General features: G+C 59.7%; 2 protein-coding genes across 4 annotated transcripts; one reads left to right on the forward strand and one right to left on the reverse strand.

Annotated features, from left to right (window-relative positions):
• The first annotated feature begins 53 nt into the window (after positions 1–53).
• On the forward strand, positions 54–12,802 carry FAM160B2 (family with sequence similarity 160, member B2). 3 transcript variants are annotated; one of them, XM_012663050.1, is made up of 17 exons: positions 54–182; positions 3,913–3,991; positions 5,798–5,970; positions 6,465–6,569; positions 6,663–6,785; positions 6,946–7,191; positions 7,301–7,497; positions 7,811–7,919; positions 8,135–8,211; positions 8,587–8,776; positions 9,308–9,453; positions 9,563–9,691; positions 9,839–9,929; positions 10,092–10,235; positions 10,572–10,712; positions 10,911–11,033; positions 11,209–12,802. In XM_012663050.1, exons 1-17 carry the CDS (start codon positions 138–140, stop codon positions 11,791–11,793), a joined length of 2,703 nt encoding a protein of 900 aa, XP_012518504.1. In that variant the 5' UTR covers positions 54–137; the 3' UTR covers positions 11,794–12,802. The 3 variants fall into 3 exon arrangements, with proteins under 3 accessions (XP_012518504.1, XP_012518506.1, XP_012518505.1); XM_012663052.1 differs by having other exon boundaries at positions 10,933–11,033; XM_012663051.1 differs by having other exon boundaries at positions 7,304–7,497.
• Positions 12,803–13,749: 947 nt separating this feature from the next.
• Positions 13,750–16,580, reverse strand: NUDT18 (nudix (nucleoside diphosphate linked moiety X)-type motif 18). Its single transcript, XM_012662964.1, has 3 exons — positions 16,419–16,580; positions 15,400–15,613; positions 13,750–15,155 (listed from the first exon to the last, which is right to left on the reverse strand). Exons 1-3 carry the CDS (start codon positions 16,578–16,580, stop codon positions 14,560–14,562), a joined length of 972 nt encoding a protein of 323 aa, XP_012518418.1. The 3' UTR covers positions 13,750–14,559.
• Positions 16,581–21,436: the final 4,856 nt, after the last annotated feature.

Genomic DNA, 21,436 nt, shown 5'->3' on the forward strand with positions numbered 1-21,436 from the left:
GGCGGGGCCGATGGCCAGGGGGCGGGGCGGACAGCCGGGCCCCGCCTCCCTGCCGCGCCGCGGGCCGCCGGGCCTCCTCCTCTACCGAGAGCACCGCGGCCGCCGCCGCCGCCCGGGAGCCGGGCCGCGCCGCCATCATGCTGAGCCGGCTCGGGGCGCTGCTGCAGGAGGCCGTGGGGGCGGTGAGGCCGGGCAGGCCAAGCAGGGCGGGCGGGCGCCGCGCGGGCTAGGCCGGAGGGGCGGGCGCGGAGCCGGGCAGCCACGGGCGGGCGGGCTCCGTCGGGCAGGGGACCCCGGGCCACAGCGCCCCTTCGCGGGCCTCCCGCGCCCGGCCGCGCCCCTCCGGCTCAGCGCACCCCGCTTCCTCCCGCTGCGTCCCCAGATCCCCCCAGGCCGCCCCCCTTCCCCGAGTCCGCTGCCCAGGTTGCTTCCGGTTTGTGGTTCCTGCGCCCCAGAGTCGCTCCGGGTTCCCGAACTCTCCTCTGCCAAGACGCTCCCTTGTCACCCAGTAGTTTCCTCCCCGTCCCCTCCCCCACCTCTGATAGCTCCCTCCTTCCCCTCGCTCCTCCCTTCCTCGTCACCTGGGCCCCTTCCCCCGGTTCTGAGCTCCCAAACAGCCCCGAGCCTTGCTCGGTGCAGGGCGCCCTCCGTCTCGCGTCCGGGCCCCGACCGGCCACGTCCCGGGAAGGGGGAAGGCCCGGGACACTGGTGGGTGGGCGCCTAGCCGGCGGAGACAGCCTCCCGCTGCGTGCAAATGAGTGTCCAGCTGGTATCTCACTCTCAGAGCCAAACTGACCTGGAGGCAGGGAGAGGCCAGCCCGTGGTGGGGCCTGGGTGGCCCTGTCGGGAAGCGTATGTTGATTTGTCATATTCCATCAGAGTTTGTGTTTTTGCTGTTTTCTGCTGAGATTGAGAGCTGTGGTCCGAGGCAGCCCATCTTATTCAGGGAGGTGAAAGTACAGTTTAGGTAGGGTGGGGGGGTATGTCCTCTATTTAAAGCATCCCAGACAAGAAGCTGTCTGCAAAGTTAATTTTTGTGTGTCACAGTATAAACCGGCCTCCTAATTGATGAACTGAGTGTATCAGATTTTCTCTGGAGAAACAACCCGAGGTTTCACCCCACCCCACCCCCAAATCAGAGTTCATTATGACAGAGAACAGAGTCAGCCTTAAGCAAACTTGTGAAGAAAGTAAAAACCACCCCCTCCACCTCTTCACCTTCCCCCAGCCCTGCTGTTACCCCTGGTCCCGGGCCTTGGGGCATCCAGGTAGGGAGAGGTTCCAAAATGATCTCTCCTTCCCCTCCTCTCTGTCCCCAGACAGTGATGTGATAAACTAATTCATAACTCTGGGGAATGCTCCATTTAGGGACAGGCAGGCCAGATAAAACCTCAATCCAGAAGAGTGAATTATCTGATGCTTCCAATGCAGGAAATCCAGGCAGGAGGAGATGTTGGCGGTAGAGGGAGATCTTTTTAGGCAGGTGATCTTGGGCCCCTCAGTATACAGCACGTAGACCATGTCCTGGAAGTGTGGCTGGCCCTGTGTGATCAGGGAGATGGCATCCCTCTTTTCTGCTACCCCCAGGTCTCGAATCTGGGTCTTTTTTCCCCACGCTGGGTCACCAAGTAAATTGTGACCCCAAAAAGTCCACTGACTCCTCATTAGGGAGGAAGAGTGTGCCTTCCTGCCCTCTTCTGTCCAAACAGACTAGGAATCCTGGCACCTCTTTTAAGAAATCATACTATCTTTAAAGACAAATCGTTTGGTACAGTTTCTCTGATTTGCAGTTACAGTAGCTGGGCATAGAGTAAGGTAAAGATTAGTCCCTTACGAAATCAGCTGTCTAACAGCCTGTGCTGGCCAACCTGCCTTTCTCCTGTGTCTCCTGGTCTTACTGGAGTATTCTTTTTGGTTAAAGCCCAGCTCAAGGTTTTCAGAGACTATAAACCAATTTCGAAGCTAGAAAAGACCCCAGCACAGAAATTGCAAGATAAGTGTAGTGCTGGCCAAGGGTGACAGGGCTTTCCAAGACAAGGGACTATGGAAAGAATGTCTTCAGGAGTTTACTGAGATAGTTGGTAAATCTTAACGAGTATTCACTATGTGCAGGCAGAGATATAAAATACAGACACACCCCCCGCCCCCACCACCCACCTTCAGGGAGCTCACAGTCTAGCAGAAGAGGCTACTGCTTAGCCCAATGATAGCAGTATCACATGGAATGTGATAAGAAGTGGTCAATCCATGCGGATGGAATATTTGGAATGACTGTGGGCGGTGCCACTTTGGGAAGGGTGGTGGCCCCTAAAACTAACTTTGAAAGAAGGCACAATTGCCTGCAGCCACTCCTCCCTGCTACCATGACCTTCTAAGCATTCTTCCTGTCTTTGTCTCCTCTCCTGCCCTCTGACTGCCAGATGAATTTTCCTAAAACACTGCTCAGAAGGTGTCACTGACCTGCTCCCTGCTACCTGCAAAAAAACTGTCAGGACTTGGCTTGTCATTGGAGGCCCCACAAACTTGTCAACCTGTCCTTTCCCCAAACACACTTTGCAGAGTTCCTTCTGGAGTGGAATGGCTTCCTTCTCTTGTTGAAATCTGACCCAGTTCTTCAAGTTTTAGTTCAAACATGACTTCAGGAAAATCTTCCCTGTTCCAATCTGTTAAAAATGACCCTCTTTTCTGAGAGGTCACTTTCTACTCTCCTGCGGCCTCACACTACCCCCTCGGAGTTCATTTAGTTGTGTGGTGCTGTTTTATGTCCTCTCCTCCACGGCCCATTTCTGTAGCATCCAGTGTAGTGTCTTGCACATGGCAGGCGCCACAGGAGTGACCTAATGAGTAGATGCTGAGCTCTGTGGCACAGTAAAGTGTGGGGTCAGAGGGGGATGTGGCAGGCAAGACCCCCGGAGAGGGCTTGCTGGAGCTGCTGGCCCCTCGCTGGACCGCACTGAAGCCTCAGGATCTAGATAAGTTAGGAGGCTACAGAACCCCCTGGGCAGAGGAGTGGCCCAAGCAAAGACCTAGAAATAGAAATGAGCCCATGTGAGTAGAGATGATTTGATTAGGCATTTTTCTCCTGCAAATATTTACTCTGCAAGGAAAGAGGAGGCATGGCTTTTTTCTTCCAGAGTTTTCAGGGCAAGTGGTTGTTCCCAGTTCAAGGCCAGTTCCAGCCAGTGTGCAGGCAGACAGAGCACTTAGGAAAAGTGGGGAGGTTAGGGGCTTGCTCAGAGCAGAATCAGAGATGCCCAGGCCAACAGAAGGAGCCAGCAGAGGAGGTGGCAGAAGCAGCGCTGCCCAAGTAGGAGAGAAGGCTGCGCAGCCCGAGGCCTCGGACACCAGGTGAAAGCACGTTACAAGTAAAGCACTTTCTCAGTGTCGTGCTGACGTTACTGGTCGTGGCCTTGAACTCAGGTTTTTGTAGACTCACAGATTGAGAGGGACCAGAGAGCTGCGTCTCTGCCCTGCTTTCTATCTGTGTCATTTCGTTGTGTTGTTCTTTTGGGGGTGCTCTCCTGTGTTCCTGTATGTGCCTCGATCGTGGCATAACCATGTTGTATTGAAACGATCTGTTTCTGTGTCTGTTTCCCCCACTAATACTCTTAGCTCCTCTGGGACAGGATCATAACAATGACATGTGGCAGGAAAACAGCCACATTTCCACATTTCCAGGAGGGAGAGGTGCCAGGAGATCCTTGGCGAGACATGGGGACGATGCCAGTGTGTCCTAGGGAACATGTGTTACTCTTCCCTTTGAAAACCAGGGAGCACAGTGTCTCCCTCAGGGCGTAGCACTGACCTGACACTTAGCAGACAAGTGGAATGTCTGTTCCTACGAGGACCGGTGGCAGCGGGCTCCGTGGTCATTGTAGCCCCACTGAGGTTGTGTCTCTGCTCTCTCCGCAGCGGGAGCCCAGCATTGACCTGCTGCAGGCCTTCGTGGAGCACTGGAAAGGCATCACACATTACTACATCGAAAGCACAGGTGGGGCCACGTCCTCCCTAGCCCAGGGACCCTGGATGGGGTGGGGAGGAAGGTGCAAGCAGAGTGTCACCATGCAGGTGTCCTGGGAAGGTGACACTCACTGTCCAGGAGTTCAGAGTTGGGCCTGAGCTCATGGAGACAGGGAATCCGATAGGTGGGAGGAAGACCTAGAGGCCTGGCCACCTCTGTTCCTAATCGCTGAGTTGCTGGCCCCACCCTGACCTTTTGAGGGAGGGGCTGGGTAAGGGAGGAGTGGGCACGGAAGGCTGGAGGTCTCACTGGCCTGACTCAGCAAGGCAGAGGTGGCTCTACTTGTCCCAGCTTCCAGCCTCGAGGCCTTCAGTCCCCAAATGTTTGTGCCTAGAGTTTACTGATTAAAATAAAAATTTAACAAATTCCCCTTTCCTTGAACCAACTTAGGGGCATTTCCCTCGTAGAGATCTGGGGTAGGAAGAGAGCAAAAACCAGGGTGTGCAGCATGCCTGGGTCCTTCTCCCCAGGCTGATACCCCAGAGAGACAAAGCCTCGGGTCATCTGGGCCCATCAGGACAGTCGCTGAGGGGGCAGAATCTGATTGGCTGCTTTCTAGGCAGTTTGCCAGCATTGGTGGATACCGGCTGGTTGCCAGGTAACCACATCCTGCATCCCTAGCTTCCCACTTCCTGGAGTCCGTACTGGGGTTTGCTCCCAGCCTACCCTTTCCTAAAGGCTTTATTTCCAGCTTGAGCCAGTCCAAGAAATTAAAAAGTGACCTTTGGACACTCTGAGGGACCCTCTGAGAGTTCTGTTCGAGCAGTTTTCTCGGTCTTGGCCTGGTCGATGTTCAGACTGGATCTTTGTCATGGGAGACTGTCCTGTGCGGTGTGCTCTGTTTAGCAGCAGTTCTGGCCTCTACCCACTAGGTGCCAGTAGCGCCTCCCTCAATTGTGACAGCCTTAAATATTTCCAGACATTGCCTAATGTTCCCTGGGGGGCAAAATTGCCCCCCAGCACCCCAGTTGAGAACCACCCATTTAGATTAAAGGTTTCTCAACAGAGAGTCTCAGTCTGCCAGGAGAGTAGTATGAGATCTAGAACTGATTGAGATCCACGTGGGGCTTCGCCTGGATCTAATCCTTTAATTTCCAGAATGATCCCCAGACCAGAGGTGTCGGAAGTGGGGGAGCTAGGCCGCCTTGCTCAAACACCTATGCCTTAGAGAAAAGCTAGGGGGTGCTCCAAGGCCAGTCCCAAAGTACCAAAACTTTGATGAAGGAACACACTGTACCCCAAGACTGACGACAACAGCCCCACAAGGCCGCTTCCCTATCGGGGCCTGGGCATGGAGGAGCAGGTTTGGGTCAGAACTGGGGGTGGAACACTGATTCTTTTTCTGCTTTGTAAAAAACCAGAGTAGTGCCTGTTTTTCTGGGTGTAAGAGGGACCTACGCAGGCTCTAGGGGTTCTCTCTCAGGCAGCTGCTGGATACGGCTTCTGAGTGACACGACGGGCCCCCAGGCCCATAGCATCTCACTTGGGCCCACAACCATGTGTCCCTGCCCCGGGTGTGGGACGGACGCTGCTGCCCCCTGATGGGGCGTGCACTCACTCACAGAGGACTGCGTCCTGGGCCTCATCCCAAAGGGCATTTGTGTTTTTAAATACGGAAGCACCCACCGTAGACTTCTGTTTCCTGGCTGCCCTCAGCCCCTCCACCCGCCTCCCGGACGGGCCTTCTCCCTGCTGGGCTTTGGCAGGAGGGTGCAGTGGCCAAGCCGGGATGCCCCTGCCCGGCCTGCTCACACTCCTCTCCTGACTCTCGCTCAGATGAGAACACCCCGGCCAAGAAAACGGACATTCCCTGGCGGCTGAAGCAGATGCTGGACATCCTGGTGTACGAGGAGAGGCAGCAGGCGGCCGCGGGCGAGGCGGGGCCCTGCCTGGAGTACCTGCTGCAGCACAAGATCCTGGAGACCCTGTGCACGCTGGGCAAGGCTGAGGTGGGCCGGCCGAGGGGGCCCCTGGAACCTTCTGGCAGAGACCCTGGATCCCAGGCTTGTCTACCTGTGCACCTCCCAGTGCTGCCACCAAGGGAGGGGGCCAGACGGGGGACGGGGGATGTGGCTGTCTCCCTTAGAGCATCCCACCACCTCCCGGGGGAATTCACAAAGGTGGCCGAGCACCTGCCATGTGCCGGGCTGTGTTCTAGACGTGGGGGACGCGGCACCAAGAATCCTGGTCGGGGAGGGGCAGGATCATTGGGTAGTATGTTCAGTGGTGACGTGGAAATGGAGGAAAATGCGCCAGGAAGGGGTTGGGAGCTCCAGGAAGGCTGGTTTCCAGCACCGCGGCGAGGGGAAGAGGCCTTGTGGGGGAGGTGCCTTCCGGCCCCCACTGAAGGGGGACCTGAGCCAGGTGGCTCTCTGGGGGACGGGTGTTGCGGGCGGTGGCCGTGGTCTGGTCTTCTGACGAGGCCTCTGTTCCCCGACCGCAGTACCCGCCCGGCATGCGGCAGCAGGTGTTCCAGTTCTTCAGCAGAGTGCTGGCCCAGGTGCGGCACCCGCTGCTGCACTACCTCAGTGTGCACCGGCCCGTGCAGGTGAGGGCCCGGGGCCAACAGCGTCTGGGTGTGACGTCCCCACTCCTCCCTGCCACCCCATTCCCCTCCATTTGTATCCTGCTCCCCTTCCAGAAACTTCTCCGCCTCGGTGGGACGACTCCCGGGTCCCTCACAGAAAAGGAGGAGGTGCAGTTCACCACCGTCCTCTGCTCCAAGATCCAGCAGGACCCGGAGCTGCTCACCTACATCCTGGAAGTGAGCGCGCCCTCGGGAATGGGGCAGGGGCGGGACCCGGGGGCAAGCCAGGGAGGCGCTTAGACAGAACCCCCAGCCGGCCCACCCACCTCGCTTTCCTGATGGGGGCCCTGGGGAATGGCGTCCCCTGTGACCTGGCCTCATCCCACCTTCCCTGCAGGGTAAAAAGACCGTAGGCAGGAAGAAGGCGCCCAGAGACTCCACCGCCCTGCTGAGGGACACAGCCAGCCACAGGGACAAAGACCACTCCCACAGCAGTGCTCCTGCCAGGGGTCCCCAGCTGGACCGGGAGCTCTCTGGGGCCCAGGCCTCAAACAGCCACCTGCCTGCTGAGACCCTGGAGCCAGACTGTGGGACGGCGGAGAGCAACCTGATCACCTCCCTGCTCGGGCTGTGCAAGAGCAAGGTGCCGGCTGCGGAGAGCAGAGGCTGGGCGCCTGGGAAGGGGGGGGCGGTCACCGGGAGGCTACTGGGGGCTCAGATGTGTGATCCTGAAGTCACACCCTATTCCCTAGAAGAGTCGGGTGGCTCTGAAGGCCCAGGAGAACCTGCTGCTCCTGGTAAGCGTGGCCTCCCAGGCGGCTGCCACCTACCTGGTGCAGAGCAGCCCCTGCTGTCCTGCAATCGCCGAGCACCTATGCCAGCTGTACCGGTCCCTGCCTGCCTTCCTCGACCCCGCAGACATTGCCACCTTGGAGGGCATCAGCTGGAGGTGGGTCCTTAGCCAGGGGAGGTGGGCAGCATCCTCTGTGGCCGGAAGCCCTGCCCGTCTCCTGGTGGCCAGCTCCTCTGGTGTTCCAGGTGGGCTGGGGACCCCCGCTGGCCACCCTCTTCCTGAGGTTGCAGCTGATCCCCAAAGGGCCTCTCGCCCTCCAGGCAAGCATCGCTCTTGCTGTCTCTGACCACAAAGCCCCCAGGAGAACCGGCCCCCAGCCATGGATGTTCCGTGGGAAAGGGCGGAAGGGCCCCGCTTCCAGGACATCCTTGAGGAAGACCTCGAAGCCCCTCCCTCCCTCTCCCTGCAGGCTACCCAGTGCCCCGTCTGATGAGGGTTCCTTCCCTGGCAAGGAGGCCCTGGCTGCCTTCCTGGGCTGGTTTGATTACTGCGACCACCTTATCACAGAGGCACACACGGTGAGCGGGGCGGGTGTGGACAGGGCTCCCTCACGCTGCTCCCTCGCCGTCTTGTCTCGGGGATGCCGGGAAATGTGGGGTCCGGGAGACGAGCAGCACCCCGGGACAGCCGGGCCCCTCTGTTGGGTGAGGCCCTGCGCAAGGACATGGTTATTTCTCAGCGGAAGATCGTGATGGGTATAAAATGCGTCCGTGACATGCTTTCTGGCACCCAGGTGGCTGCGGATGCCCTGGCGAAGGCTGTGGCTGAGAAGCTGTTTGTGGAGAGCCTGCAGCCCCAGCTCCTGCACGTGTAAGCGTGTGGCCCGTTCCCTTGGGTGCAGCCGTGGTCTGGATCAAACTGCCTACCCCTCCAAGCCCCTTCCTGTCCCTAAGGCCGGGGGCCTCCTCGTCCAGAGTCACGTCTGTGGACTCCACTGGTAACGTTTGCCAGGCCCGCGCCTGCCGTGCACAAGGCTCTGAGCCACGCGGGCTAAGCAAAGGCCTCCCACCCTTCAGGACCTCAGTAGGGACAGGGAAGTGACCAGAGACACACTAGCCAAAGATGTAAGGAAACCAGGAAAGAGCTCCACCACCCACCATCACCCACTGCCCGCTCCTCCTCTGCTGTCCCCACCTGGCTCTGAGTGCCGGGCCAGACTCAGGTGCCCTCTCCCTGTCCCCGAAGGTCCGAGCAGAGCATCCTGACCTCCACTGCCCTCCTCACGGCCATGCTGCGCCAGCTCCACTCCCCTGCGCTGCTGAGAGAGGCCGTGGCTTTCCTACTGGGCACGGACCCGCAGCCTGAAGGCCCCGAAGACAGCCCCCGCACCCTGTGTGCCCACCTCATCGGGCACTGCGACCACCTCTCTGACGAGGTGCGGCGGGAGGGGCCTCCCTCTCTGCTCACCCCCCAGCTCCACCAAAGGGATTTCCAGAACGCTTCCTCCCATTCTCATTAGCTCTCCCAGGTGATTCCACCTCTGAGGCATTGAATCCCCCAAACAGTGACACAGGAATCAGTAGCCAGGCTGTTTTTGTCACGTTAATTTTCTGTGATCGCATCCTTTGTGTGGCACTCTCTGTTTTGCAAACTGCATTTATATTCACTTGGCTTGTATGAGAGGAGGCTCGCTCTGTGAGGGGAGTTAGGCTGATTGTCCCATTTTTCAGATGTGGAAACTAAGGCACAGGAAGCCAGTTGGCTTGCTGAGACCTCACGTCAAATCAGTCATGCAGCGGGGACCACCCCGACTTCCCGGTTCCTAGGCCAACACCCACCCACTCTCCCAAGCCTGCCATCTTCACCCCCGGCCAGGGAGGCCGAGTCTTACCCGGGTCAGCAGGTCCAGGGTCCCCTTGGGGCTGGGTGGGGCAGGGCCGTCTTGCTGACCTGCGTCTGGCCGCAGATCAGCATCGCCACGCTGCGGCTGTTCGAGGAGCTGCTGCAGAAGCCCCACGAGTGGATCCTCCGCAGCCTGATCCTGCGCCACCTCGAGGGCCGCCCTTACGTGGCGCGGGGCTCGCCCGAGCCTGAGAGCTATGAGGACACCCTGTAAGTGAAACCCGGGCCACATCGGGCCCAGTCCAGGCCTGAGCACACCCACACTCCTCGTGTTCATTCATTCGTTCATTGGCGCTGTGCTGGTCTGCCCTGGCCACAGAGATCTGGAGGAAGACCCCTACTTCACAGACGGCTTCCTCGGTCCCGGCTTGCAGCCCTCCGCGAAGCCTCGCCCGGCGCCTGCCCCCAGCGCGGATGGCAAAACGGCAGTGACGGAGATCGTGAACAGGTGGGGAGCAGGTTAGGCAGTTGCAGCCACTCGAGTTTGTTCTCTTTGGCCACAGCCCTCGGGGGGCCCGGCTGGGGTGGGAGACGGGGTCCAGCGAGCAGGCGAGCCCATGGGGTGCGCCTCCACACCTGGCCTCCTGTCTCTCAGCTTCCTCTGCCTGGTCCCCGAGGAAGCCAAGACCTCAGCTTTCCTGGAGGAGACAGGCTACGACACGTACGTCCACGATGCCTACGGCCTGGTGAGTGTCGGCCGCTGCCAGCTCCCATTTCTTGGGTTGATAAACTCCGTGTTTGATCGCCTGTCTGAGGACCCCGCCGAGCCCATCCCTCCTGCGCAGGGTCCCCATCTGCTGGCTCCTCCTGACCACTCGGCCCCCTTCCCCCATCCCCTCCTGTCTCAGTTCCAGGAGTGCAGCTCCCGTGTGGCCTCCTGGGGCTGGCCTCTGGCTCCCACACCCTTGGACCCCCACGAGCCCGAACGGCCTTTCTTCGAGGGCCACTTCCTCCGAGTGCTGTTTGACCGCATGTCCCGGATTCTGGATCAGGTAGTCAACAGGCCCAGCCCCACAGGAGGACTCCAGGCTGGTGCCTTTGGAGTCCTTCGGCAGAGCAGGGGCCGACCACGGGGTCGACCCCTCCTCGGTTCTCCAGCCCCGCGATGGCCCCCAGCCCCCTTCCCCAGGCGGGAAGCCCCGTCTCGCCTCTGCTCCACACGCCCTAACACGTTCTGGCCCTCAGCCCCATGGAATCCATGACACACACACATCACGTGAGTCTCCCACCCCCGCACACGTTCACACCGGCCAGGCGCCTCGCTGGGGGAGTGCGAAAATGCTCCCACCCCTGCCAACCCTCGGCTTTGTCCACCGTGTTCCCTACAGCCATACAGCCTGAACCTGCAGGTGACCTCAGTCCTGTCCCGGCTCGCCCTCTTCCCCCACCCCCACATCCACGAGTACCTCCTGGATCCGTACGTCAGCCTGGCCCCCGGCTGCAGGAGCCTGTTCTCCGTGCTCGTCAGGGTGAGGGCGCCTGGGCCCCGGCGACTGTGCCCCGTAGGGGCGGGGGGGCAGGAAGGGGTGCAGGGCAGGGCAGTTGGGGGCTGGAGGAGTGGGCACCCTTGCCAGTGCCAGGGAAACCACAGATCCCCCACGCTGCCCACCCGCCATGGCGTGGCAGGGCCAGGGTACCCTGACGGAGCGTCTCTGGCCCCTTCTCAGTCCTCCGTGGTTCCTGTTCTAGGTGATCGGGGACTTGATGCAGAGGATTCAGAGGGTCCCCCAGTTCCCGGGCAAACTACTCCTGGTGCGCAAGCAGCTGATGGGCCAGGTCCCTGGGGAGCAGTAAGTACCCGAGGGGAATGGGTGCCAGGAGAAGCCTTGGGGTGGGCAAGCAGAAAGCGCCTCTGGCCGGGGAGGTGTCCATCTACTGGGTCCAGCCTTGCGGACACTGGGCTGTCACTCTGGGCAACTACTCCCACCGCCTCCCAGCCGTGGCCCCTGTGCTGTCCCCCCGCAGGCTGGACCACCAGACCCTCCTTCAGGGAGTGGTGGTGCTGGAGGAATTCTGCAAGGAGCTGGCCGCCATCGCTTTCGTCAAGTTTCCCCCACGTGGTCCTCACCTGAACCTGTCCCCACCCCCGGAAGGGCAAGTCTGAGCCAGGAGCAGGACGGTGGTAGACTCCTATCCACACCTCTGCCCCAGAGCTGCCTCCCGCCTGGCACTGCCGCCGCACCCTCCCCACCCGGGGCCCCGGCTCCCAGGCTCGCTCACGGAGACCTGGAATTGTCGACCGCCCCGGACCGGGTTTGGTGTGGTTTCAGGGAGTGGGCCCCCAAGGTACTGGGTGCCCAGGAGCCAAAGAGATGGCTCCCCAGGCAGCATGGTGTCCTTGAGGCCTTCTCGGAGGAGCTGGGTGGTGGCCAGGTGAGCACCCAGACCCTCACGTGCTGTGTGCCTCTGCCCCTCCGTACTGGCCGTTTGTGGCCAGGGCCAAGACCTGTGACTCGATTCCAGGGCAAGAGGGGGAGCGAGCTGAGGTCTCCAAGGCTGGTCGGAACCGGGCCAGAGAGATGGGGCCAGGAGCCCCGTCTGTCACATTAGGAACCATGGAAGCTGCTGAGACTTGACGTTTTTCCCCTGCCTTCTTGACTTGGCCCGTGGAGATGGCGCAGTGAAGGGGACAGTCGGGGAAGCCCCTCTTCCTGCTCTGCCTCCTGGAGACTGTTGCAAATTCCCAGCCTCCTCATGGCAAGTGCCCAAAGCATGCTCCGCGCCCAGGCGGGGGCAGCCGTTAATGAGAACCTTGCTGCAGCTGCAGCCAGGGCGGGAGAGGGCCTGGGGAGCCGGGTGCCAGGCTACAGCTCCAGCTGGTTTCTCTCTGGCGCCTTCTGAACCCGTCTCAGCAGGTCCACAACACCTGGGCAGAGAGGTCAGAGACCAGGGGAGGCCGGGCCTTGCCCTCTGCCTCCTGCCCAGCGCCCAGTGTTCTCGAGACATACCCTTCTCGGGGAGCAAGAGAGCTTGGGGTCCAGATGAGGGCAGGCTGCCCCCCAACTTCAGGCCCTGAGGCCTGGCGGGGAGGGGCCGAGGCACAGGTAGCCAGTTCTGCTGTTGTTCTCCCTGCGTGCCCTCCGTGGCAGGGGCTGCTACCCCACCCGGCCTGAATCTGTCTCGACCTGCAGGCATACACGGGCAGCGCCAGCCATTACCTCACAGCGGGACTGCAGTTGCTGGCTTCGCTCCTGGGCAAGGAGGAGCAGGCCAGAGCCCCTTTCGCTTCCTTTTCCTGCCCATGCGGCTTCTAGAAGCCGGGCGCAGGTTGCCAAGAGGTGACATGAAAGAGGAGGAAACTCAGTGACCTCTGCCTCTCCCGCATTCCTCCCAGCGGGGGAGGACTCCGCTGCTGCTCGGAAGAACACCGGGCGCACACGGGTGTCGGTCTGGACAGGGGAGCAGATCTCAGTGGGTGAATTGCATCTGGACTTTTGGAATCGTAAAACATTCGAGGGTCTGCCAGTCACAGACCCTCCCCTCTCCTCAGCGCACTTTGGTGTTTGCACGGTGTCTTTCCCCAGACAGCACAGCAATAAACGGCGCGATTGTGTGGACATGGTGGCTCTGTTCTCCATGCTTTGTGTCCTGCTGCCCAGGGCTCCACTGCTAATTTGGGCCCATCTTCCTCCCCAAGGAAGACAAATTAAGTTCTTTTTCCAGCACTGGAGGGGGGTGGTGGTAAACAGACAGGCTCTGGCAGTGCAACTCTGACGTTCCTCAGCGCCTGCCAGGAATCAGACTCTTGGCCGAGCAACGCTGTTTCTGCTCGGCTCACCTACAACTGCGCGCCTGCTCGCCTCGGACACGCCAGGAGGGGACGGCCCATGTGGCGGCATCTGTGTGCACGTCTCTTTTGACGTGTTTATGTTGCATGTTGTACGACTTGACTTGTAAACAGTGGGCCTGACGTTGAACAGACTCTGTCCTTGGATGTGTGTGGAGGGGTGGTGGCATACTCTGAGGGAGTCACCCAGAGGACTCCGGGACAGGGCAAGCTGTGAACCTGGAGAAGACCGGGCCAGCCAGGGGCTCTCAGCTCATGCATGTCGGGGTCACTGGGTTGCTTTTTAAAATACCAATACCCAGGCCCCACCAGTTAAATCAGCGTCACTCAGGGCGGGCCCAAAGCGAATGCTAAAGCTCCCCAGGTGATCCTAATGTGCGCCCAGGGTTGGAAACTTCCAGTGGGAGCGAATATCATTGCCCATCTGAGCGGAGATGGACTGGTGGGTCCCTCAGACAGAAGTGAACCGAATAAAAGGGTTTGGTTCCATCATTTGCAAGATGTTTGTCCTCGGAGGGGATGAGGATTCCTGCCACCCTCCAGAGGCCAGCAAGACAAGGTGGCAGCCAAGAGAGGCAGGGAGGGGGCTGAGAAGGGGCCCTGCAGGGCTGGAGTGTAGTCCCCGTAGCAGGGAAGCCACACAAGCGCCCTGCGCAGAATCAGAAATCTGTACCGTAGTCGCAGTGATGAGCACACAGTCTATTTTCTTCCTTCATTTCCTTTGGTTTTCCCTTAAATTGTTGTGAAGTTCTTTTATTATTAATACAAAAACATCCTGCTATGACTCAGCCGCGCTGAGGGGAAATGAAGAAAAGGTTTGGTCAGGCTTAGGCTGAGGCTGTAAAAAGGCAGAGGTGCAGGGCTGGTCAGAGCCAGGGAGGCCCAGGCAGACAGCACTGGGCCAACGTCCCCACCTCCTGTCCCACCTGAAGCTCCCCAGGGGTCCCCACCGCCCCACGTCGGAACATTCAGAGCTGTGTCTCACTAGGGATGTGGTCCCCTCAGTCACGTCCCGCCCGCAGGCGAGGTGGAGACAGCTCCAGCAGGCTGGCCCCACCAGTGTCCGCGCACTGTCTGGGAAAGGCCTGGGTGGCTGTTGGTGGCCAAAGGGGAGCAGTAGCTCTCTGGGACGGCAGTTCCCCCTGGCTTGCTCCCCACAGACATTTAGGCAGGAAAGGCAAGGTGAGCAACCCCTATTTACTCAGCAAGGTGCCCTCCAGCTTCTAAGTGCCTGGCGAGACCAGGACACAGGCCTTTACCAAGGTGGGCACAGAAAGAGATGAGCAGATGCCATCTGGGGTTCAGAGAACTCCCCATTCTCATCCCCTTAGAAGCCTCAGTGTCCCCAGAGCAATCAGGCCTGCGCTTTGGACTCGCTCAGTTAAAGGCACAGTCCCATGTGCAATGTAGGGGTCTCCTCCTCAGAACCCCCATTCCCAAGGCAACAAGGTCCCCCGATCAGCAGCCTCCTGCCTCCCTCAGAGGGAAGCACGGCTGCCCAGCTCCCGGCCCCTGCTGCTGCTGCCTTCCTATCTGTTCACTGGGACAACAGAGGATTCCCGAAGCCGCTGTAGGAGCTGGCTTTGGAGGTCTTCCTCCACCACCTTCCACCAAGAGAAGTTCTCGCCCCGGACCTTTGGGGGCTCATCCTGGATACCTGGGTTCCGAAAAGCCACTGTCACCAGCACATTCAGACAAATGCCATCGGTATGGTCTCTGCCCAGGTGCTGCAGTCCAAGCAACCCCTTGGTCTCCACCGCCAAATGGTGTAGGGTCAGACACTCCTGCAACAGGCGCAGGACAGCCATCTTGATGCCGCCCCTCTGCTCCATGGGGGTGAGACCACAGGCGGTGACGGGCAAGTGAGGCATGCCCACGGTGCCCACCAACACCCACACCGTCTGCACGCTGGTATAGGTGGCCACAAGCCGCTGGCAGACCACACTGCAGGGAAGCTCCTGGGGCAGAATGAGGGGGTGCCTGGCTCGCTGGCGATACTGGGCAGCTAGCTCGATCAAGTGCAGGATGTCCTGGGCCCGCAGCGGCGTGGGCAGGGAGGTCCGAGGGTACCAGGCAGCCTGCAGGGACTCTGCATCTGCCTCCTTGGAAGTCTTGAGAATTCCACCTAGGGGAGATTCAGGGCATGGGTTGGGGAAGGGTCGGCGTTGAGAGAAGTGGGGGTCTGGCAGAGTAAACAGAGACCTCTGACCCAGCGGGGAGGCCCCAGGCCCTCCAGCTGGAATCCGCTGGTTCCAGGCCGTACCAGCCAGAGTAAGGCTGGCTGATGAGGGGCTCGGCTCACGGGAGGACGAGCTGGGAGGAAAGGTGTACACTGGCCCATGCTCACACTGCCACTGGGCGGGCCGTACCTGTGGGGTGAGCGAGGAACACGAAGCGGATCCAGGAGGGGCCCCGCTCCTCCACAGACAGCAGCGTCACGGGCTCGCAGCGCAGCCCGGCCTCCTCCTTCACCTCCCGCTGCAGGGCCTCCACGATGGTCTCCCCGGGCTCCATTCTCCCTGCGGGCAGGTACCACGACCCCCGGCACTCTCTCTTGGCCTCCTGGATCAGTAGCACCTCATCCTGAGGGGAGACAGGGGGTCTTCACCGCCCACCTCAGCCGGCCCAGGGCGAGGGAAGGCTGCTGGCTGAGCTCCCAGACCAGCAGCCCTTCCTTCGCCCCGGGGCTTGGTCGTCCACGACTCCCTTCCTGGCCGACACCCTCCGCAGAGAACTGCCCTCCTGTGGCTGGGGCTGCAGCTATCTCCTCCCTGCAATTCCTCCTCAGAAACTGGTGGAGATTCCTGGGGCCGGAGATTAGGCCCCAGAGTGAGGATTACCCTGCATCCTGCACAGAAGTGTGTCTGCGTGTGTCGGGTGTATCTCTCGCCTCCAACATGGTTTCCATACGGCTTGTGGTGAGTGTTCACACTGGAGTCTGGGCTTTGAAACATGACCCACCCTGTATCACCCTGCCCTAGGGCCCTGGCCCTTTCTAGCTCTTACTACACCGAGTAGCACACGGATGGGCACCAAAGGCCTGAGGGTAAGCCCAGGTTGTGGGTTGTGCCACTGCTACCCGTGGGGCCCTCAACCGACATTCAGGAGCGCCCACTCTGCTAGACTCGGGAAAAGGCATACAAGGCATACGACAGCCCTCTTCGCAATGAGGCCTAATGGGATGAGACAAACAGGCTCCTGGGCCTCAGTTTCCTCTTCTGTACACCGGGACACTCGCAGGGCACAGATGCACGAGTAAGCGGGAGTGCTTTGCAAAACTGGGAAGCGCCTCGCACACGGCAGCGGTGGCTTTGGCCGTTAGGGCTTCTGTGCCCTCCTGGGCTGGCTGCGCGCTCCCGAGCCCCGGGGCCGGCGGACGGACGCTCACCTGCTCGTTGAGAAACACGGCCAGCACCACGTAGCTGACGTTTTTCCGCAGCCGCACCGGCGCCGGCGCCTCCCCGGCCGGCCCCGAGTCACAGCCCTGCACGAGCAGCCCCCGGCCCCCCAGCACTGCCGCCAGCGCCCCCGCCAGCCCCTCCGAGGTCATCGGGTCGCCTGCGAGGCGGCGGGCCGGGACCCCGCAGGCCGGCCGAGCGCAGCGGGACGTGCCGCGGGCGAGCGTGGGGCCCGGCGCCCCTGCCCCTGCCCTGCGGCCGCGGCCCGGCACGGTCGCCAACGCGGAAGCGCCCGGAGAGCCCCGGCCGCTGATAGGCTGCGCCTCGCCGCGGCCTGCTCGGATTGGCCCGCGGCGGCCACCAAGGGGGCGTGGCCAGCCCGTCACGGGGTGGGCGCCCGGCCGGGCCCCGGAGCTCGCCCACGCGGCGTGCGCTGCGGGTCGGTCCTCTCCCGCTCGCCCTCCGGGCGCCTCCCAGCCGCCGACCTCGCTCGTGCCCCCAGCGCGCACTTGTCCGCTCGGGTTCCGACGATGGCGTCATCCTGCCCGCAGGGTGCGTTGAGCCGCGGTGACAGCAACGGTGACGTCACGAGCCCATGACGTCACAGGGCCTGGGTCGCTGCTTGGACCCACCGTCCCACTTTTGTCATATAAACATACGACTGTAGTAACGGAGATGATCACTTCCCAAGTAACTTTCCTACTTCGCTAAAAAAAAAAAAAAAAAAGTATGAAATGTCACCTGACCAGAAGGACATAAAACCCCTGCCTGGGAAGTGATGCTGCTCCAGTCCGGGAGAGGGACACAGAGGAAGCTGAGGGTTGTAGGCTCAGTGCTAAATGATTGGTTTGGGCGGGAAGAGTGACAGGCGCTCAGCAAAGGGAGGTGGCAGGGCTGGGGCGAGAGTGCTGCGATCAGCCAGCACCCCCTCGTTACTGTCCCCTGCCCGCGGCATTTCCCACGCACCTTCCAGGCCGTCTCTGCTGCAGACGTGAGCCCTTGGAGGGCGGGGTGGTGCCCGGCTCCTTGTCCTCACCCTCGCACCCAGCATGCAGCGCCTGGCGGTGGAGAGCAGGGTGTGGGTTGTTTTGTCGAGCTCCTGCTTCTCTCCCAGCCTGACCTTTCCTCCTCGGAGCCTCCCTTAACCTCCTCTCAGGACAGGAACGCAGGGCCAGCTGGAAGAAATCTGCCAGGCAAGCCCAGTCTGGGCCCCTCACCCCCAGGAGGGCTCCCCTTCCCTCTTCCTGCCTGCTGCTCTGTGTACCTCCCTTTGGGGATGGGGGACAGTGGCACAAGCACTTGGAGCCAGACATCGTGCCACTGTAGTTTGCTGTGTGGCCCTCGGTAAGTTGTCGGCCTCAGTCTCCTCATCTGTAGAATGGGGTCATAACAGCTCTTCTTTTACAGGGTGTCGAAAATGCAAGACACTCAGGGAGGAGCTATGTGGACTGGCCAGTGTTGGACACCATCACCAGGCAGCCCTCCCACCCTCTGGGCTGGGCCCTCTCATCCACGGCGCTTGTTGCTACTGCAGAAAGGCCCATCCTCATGAAATGTGCCCACAGAGCTGCCTGAGCACCAGACTTAACTCTCAGGAATTCCGGAGACACCAGATTGCCCTCTTTAGGCTCTTGTTACATTACGATTCTGACTGCAGGTTCCCTGGAGGCAGGGCCCCGTGTTAATCATGGGAGGCCTTGGGAGGGTGCATGGTGTTGGGAGGTACTTGCTGAACACTGGTGGGCCAAGCCCTATTCTAGACCCCCCACCTCCCAACACCTGTGCTCTCAGGGTGGAGAGTCAGGACTCCAGACCACAGAGCCGCTTGTCAACGTATTTGCTGAGTGTGTTTAGCCCTCAGTTTTCCCATCTGTGAAGTGGGGGCAGATTCCTTTCTGCCTCCTGGGGATGATTTGAGAGAGAGTGAGGTCATGTCTGGGCAGGGTTCTGAGAGCTTCAGAGGCGCCTAAGGTAAACAGCAGAAGGCCTGGAACGGCCAAGACTGCAACCACCACAGCTCCACTCCCCCGTCAGCCCCGGGGGAAAGCGCTCCTCCCTGTTGAGTGGGCCTGATCGCCCCTGCGGTGAGCGGCGTGTGAGGCAACAGAACACGCCAGAAGCCCCTTGTAAACTGTGAAGGCGTGTGCCCAGCCCTTCCCGGAGTACGGAGGAGACAACAAGATTCAGACTTTCTCAAGGCCTCGGGAGGGAGAGAGCAGTGGTCAGACAGAGGCTGCAGGGACAGCAGCCAAGGGAGGGAGGGAGGCTGGATGGGAACCGCCAAGGTCTCCGTCACATCTGCGGTGTGCCCTCCAGTCCCACAGAGGAAAGTACACAGCCGGCGTGGCTGGCCGCACGGCGCGGTGGACGATGGGAGTGAACTGACTGCTCCCAGCACCCATGGGAGCGGAGCCCGAGCCAGACGTTTCGGGGCATGTGTGAGCACATGTGCATGTGAGCGTGTGAGCAGGGAAGCCTAGGGTAGGCAGCCTTGGGGACTGGGACCAGGACAGGGACAGACAGGCAGGGTGGGGCAAGGCTGTCTGTAGTGCTAGAGTCGTTTATGGAGTAGCAAGGCCAGTCTCTTGACAAAGTAGGGAAGGGTAAGGAGGGCAGAGCCCAGGCTGCAGGGGATGGGGAGGGCTGGCTGTGGGCTGGGCTCTGCCCTGGCTCTGAGTGACCCTAGGGCAGCCACGTGTACCCTCTAGGCCAGTTGTCCAACTTGGGCATTGCTGGATCCCGGAACAGAAAAGGACATTAACAGAACTGGTGAAATCCCAGTGAAGCCCACTGCTTCGTTAATAGTGTCCGTGTTGATTTTGCAGTTTTGATAAAGGTACCCTGGTTACGTAAGATGTTCACATTAGGGGAGCTGGGTGAAGGGATTGGGAACTCTCTGTGCTATCTTTGTGACTTGGCTGTAAGTCTAAAATGATTTCAAAATTAAAATGTCTGAGAATTTTAACAGAAAAAAGGAAAAGAAGGCATTGGATATGCACACCCCACGCTTGCTTCCACCTCTGTGAGTTGTGTGTCTGAGATATCTGGGCCAGACAGAGGGGGCTGGAGGCAGAGGGTGGCCAATGAGCTGGTGACCCTGGGAGAAGCAGGGGCCCAAGGGCCTCCAAGGGGAATTAAGAGTGCCACTGAGTGCCCCGAGCTGAATCTCAGGGCCGGTGTCCACCTGGCCTGGCTGCATTCCCAGGTCCAGTCCTGGAACACTTGAACATCGGTCCACTTGCTATTTATAGTCAGAGCAGACATGCCCTCAAGCGTGCTGTGACCCACCTGGAAGGGGAAAGGGGGAAGAGGGGACCCCGTGACTATGCCATACCCGCCCCTACTGGGCAAAATTAAGAGCGCCATCTTCCCACCTGAAGGACCCCATATTTTGGGTTCTGGGGTGACATGGAGACAGCTGTAGAATGTGAAGCGTGGGTAGAAATGGGTCATTCAGTGCCACTTGGAACACGATCAGCTATAAAGTGTGTACTTCGGAAGGAGGGCAGAGTGGAGGGCAAAGCCATCTTTAAACTCCATTAAGAGCTAAGACCATAAAGTAAATGGGGTGGCTTGAGTCAGAACACTTGGTTCGAATCCCAGTTCTGCCACTACAATTGCTGTGTGACCTTGGGTAACTGACAGAACCCCAGCCTTCCTGTTTCTTCTTCTGTAAAATGGAACTAAATGGTGTCTACCTCAAGATATAGTGAGAAGGGATTAAATGAGATCATTTCGGTGACAGGGATTAAATGAGATAAGTTAAATGAAAACAGTTGCACAGTAAAATATAGGAGTTCTCTAATTTTTTCTCTTCTTTTTTTATCCCACAAAAAGTCAAAATAACTGAGCTATCCACACAATGAAGAAATCTACATTTTTCAACAAGGGATGGTTATGTAAATCGTGGCAAAACTACTTAATGGGGTATAGGCGGCATTTAAAATGAAGGTGCGACAGCAGCAGAGAAAGCGACTGCAATACGGTGTCAAAGAAACCAAAGCCAAGGCACCCCAATCCAGCCACGTGTACTGTAGATCCTAGGAGAAGATTCTAGAAGGAAATGCACCAAAATAGTCCTAGTGGTTGGGGGTAAGTAGAGAGGGGCTTGCAGGTGACTTTGTTCTTTTCTAAATGTTCGGAAAGTATTTTACGTTTTATAATAAAAAATTTTATTTAATAAAAAACAATTCCCTGAACCACAGCAGAAACAATGAGAGGCATGACAAGAGTTGGGGCATGTTTTGTGTGGGTCTGGGATACACAGGGAAGGGCCAGGAGGGCAGAGCCCCACCCTGAGGGCTGCGGGCATGGGGGGACAGGAGGGGTCAGCTGTCCGGGGCGGTGAGGCTCATCCTGGGGTGGCTGGATGGGCCTGGCACCAGCCATGGCCACCAGGGGCAGACGGGCTGGGCAAGGGCTCTCCTGGGCCACACTCCTGGATGTCCACGTCAAGGCAGACGGGAGAGATGGGTAGCCTGGTGTTTTCGGGGAGGGGTGGGCGCCAGGGTCCCTGCAGGCTGATGCCAATGCTGCACAAGGAGGCCACTTCACTGCTGTTCCCTAGGACTTTGCCCGGACCCCTGCTTCTGCAGTCAGGAGCATTTGCTCCTCAGTTGGGAGAAGAGCAGGCGTGGCGTTCGAGGTCCCTGCCACCCTGGCCCTGGCCCACCCTACTCCATTTGCCTCTGCTCTGGAGCAGATTTCTGCATCTCCCCTCCCCCCTCCCCGGACCATGTGGCCTGCAGGAGCAGGGCCAACCACAATGGCAGCCATCACAAAACAACAGACTTTAATGGAAATCACGAAGGAGAGGGGGTGGATGGAGGGAGCAGGGCAGGGTGGCATCGCCCACGCCATTCCCTGCAGCCAAGCCTGGGCAGTCCCTGATGCTGTCCTCTCCCCACACTTCTCAGCTCTTCTGGCAGGAGGGTAGGATTTTGGGGCCCCTTGTCCAGGACGCCTGCACTGAGCCCAGTGATGATGTTGGGGGGGAGCACAAGCAGAG

The sequence above is a fragment of the Propithecus coquereli genome, unplaced genomic scaffold (assembly GCF_000956105.1).
Source record: "Propithecus coquereli isolate 6110/MARCELLA unplaced genomic scaffold, Pcoq_1.0 Scaffold79, whole genome shotgun sequence".
In the NCBI taxonomy this organism is placed as follows: domain Eukaryota; kingdom Metazoa; phylum Chordata; class Mammalia; order Primates; family Indriidae; genus Propithecus; species Propithecus coquereli.

What these genes read in the sequence shown, in the direction of transcription:
- FAM160B2 (XM_012663050.1), top strand. Translation starts at nt 138, where the DNA reads ATGCTGAGCCGGCTCGGGGCGCTGCTGCAGGAGGCCGTGGGGGCG. An exon ending in GTGACGGAGATCGTGAACAG is followed by an intron (nt 9,692 to 9,838) that starts GTGGGGAGCAGG and finishes CCTGTCTCTCAG; the next exon opens with CTTCCTCTGCCTGGTCCCCG. An exon ending in GGCCAGGTCCCTGGGGAGCA is followed by an intron (nt 11,034 to 11,208) that starts GTAAGTACCCGA and finishes GTCCCCCCGCAG; the next exon opens with GCTGGACCACCAGACCCTCC.
- NUDT18 (XM_012662964.1), bottom strand. Translation starts at nt 16,580, where the DNA reads ATGACCTCGGAGGGGCTGGCGGGGGCGCTGGCGGCAGTGCTGGGGGGC. An exon ending in CCGTGTTTCTCAACGAGCAG is followed by an intron (nt 15,614 to 16,418) that starts GTGAGCGTCCGT and finishes GTCTCCCCTCAG; the next exon opens with GATGAGGTGCTACTGATCCA. An exon ending in GTTCCTCGCTCACCCCACAG is followed by an intron (nt 15,156 to 15,399) that starts GTACGGCCCGCC and finishes AATCTCCCCTAG; the next exon opens with GTGGAATTCTCAAGACTTCC.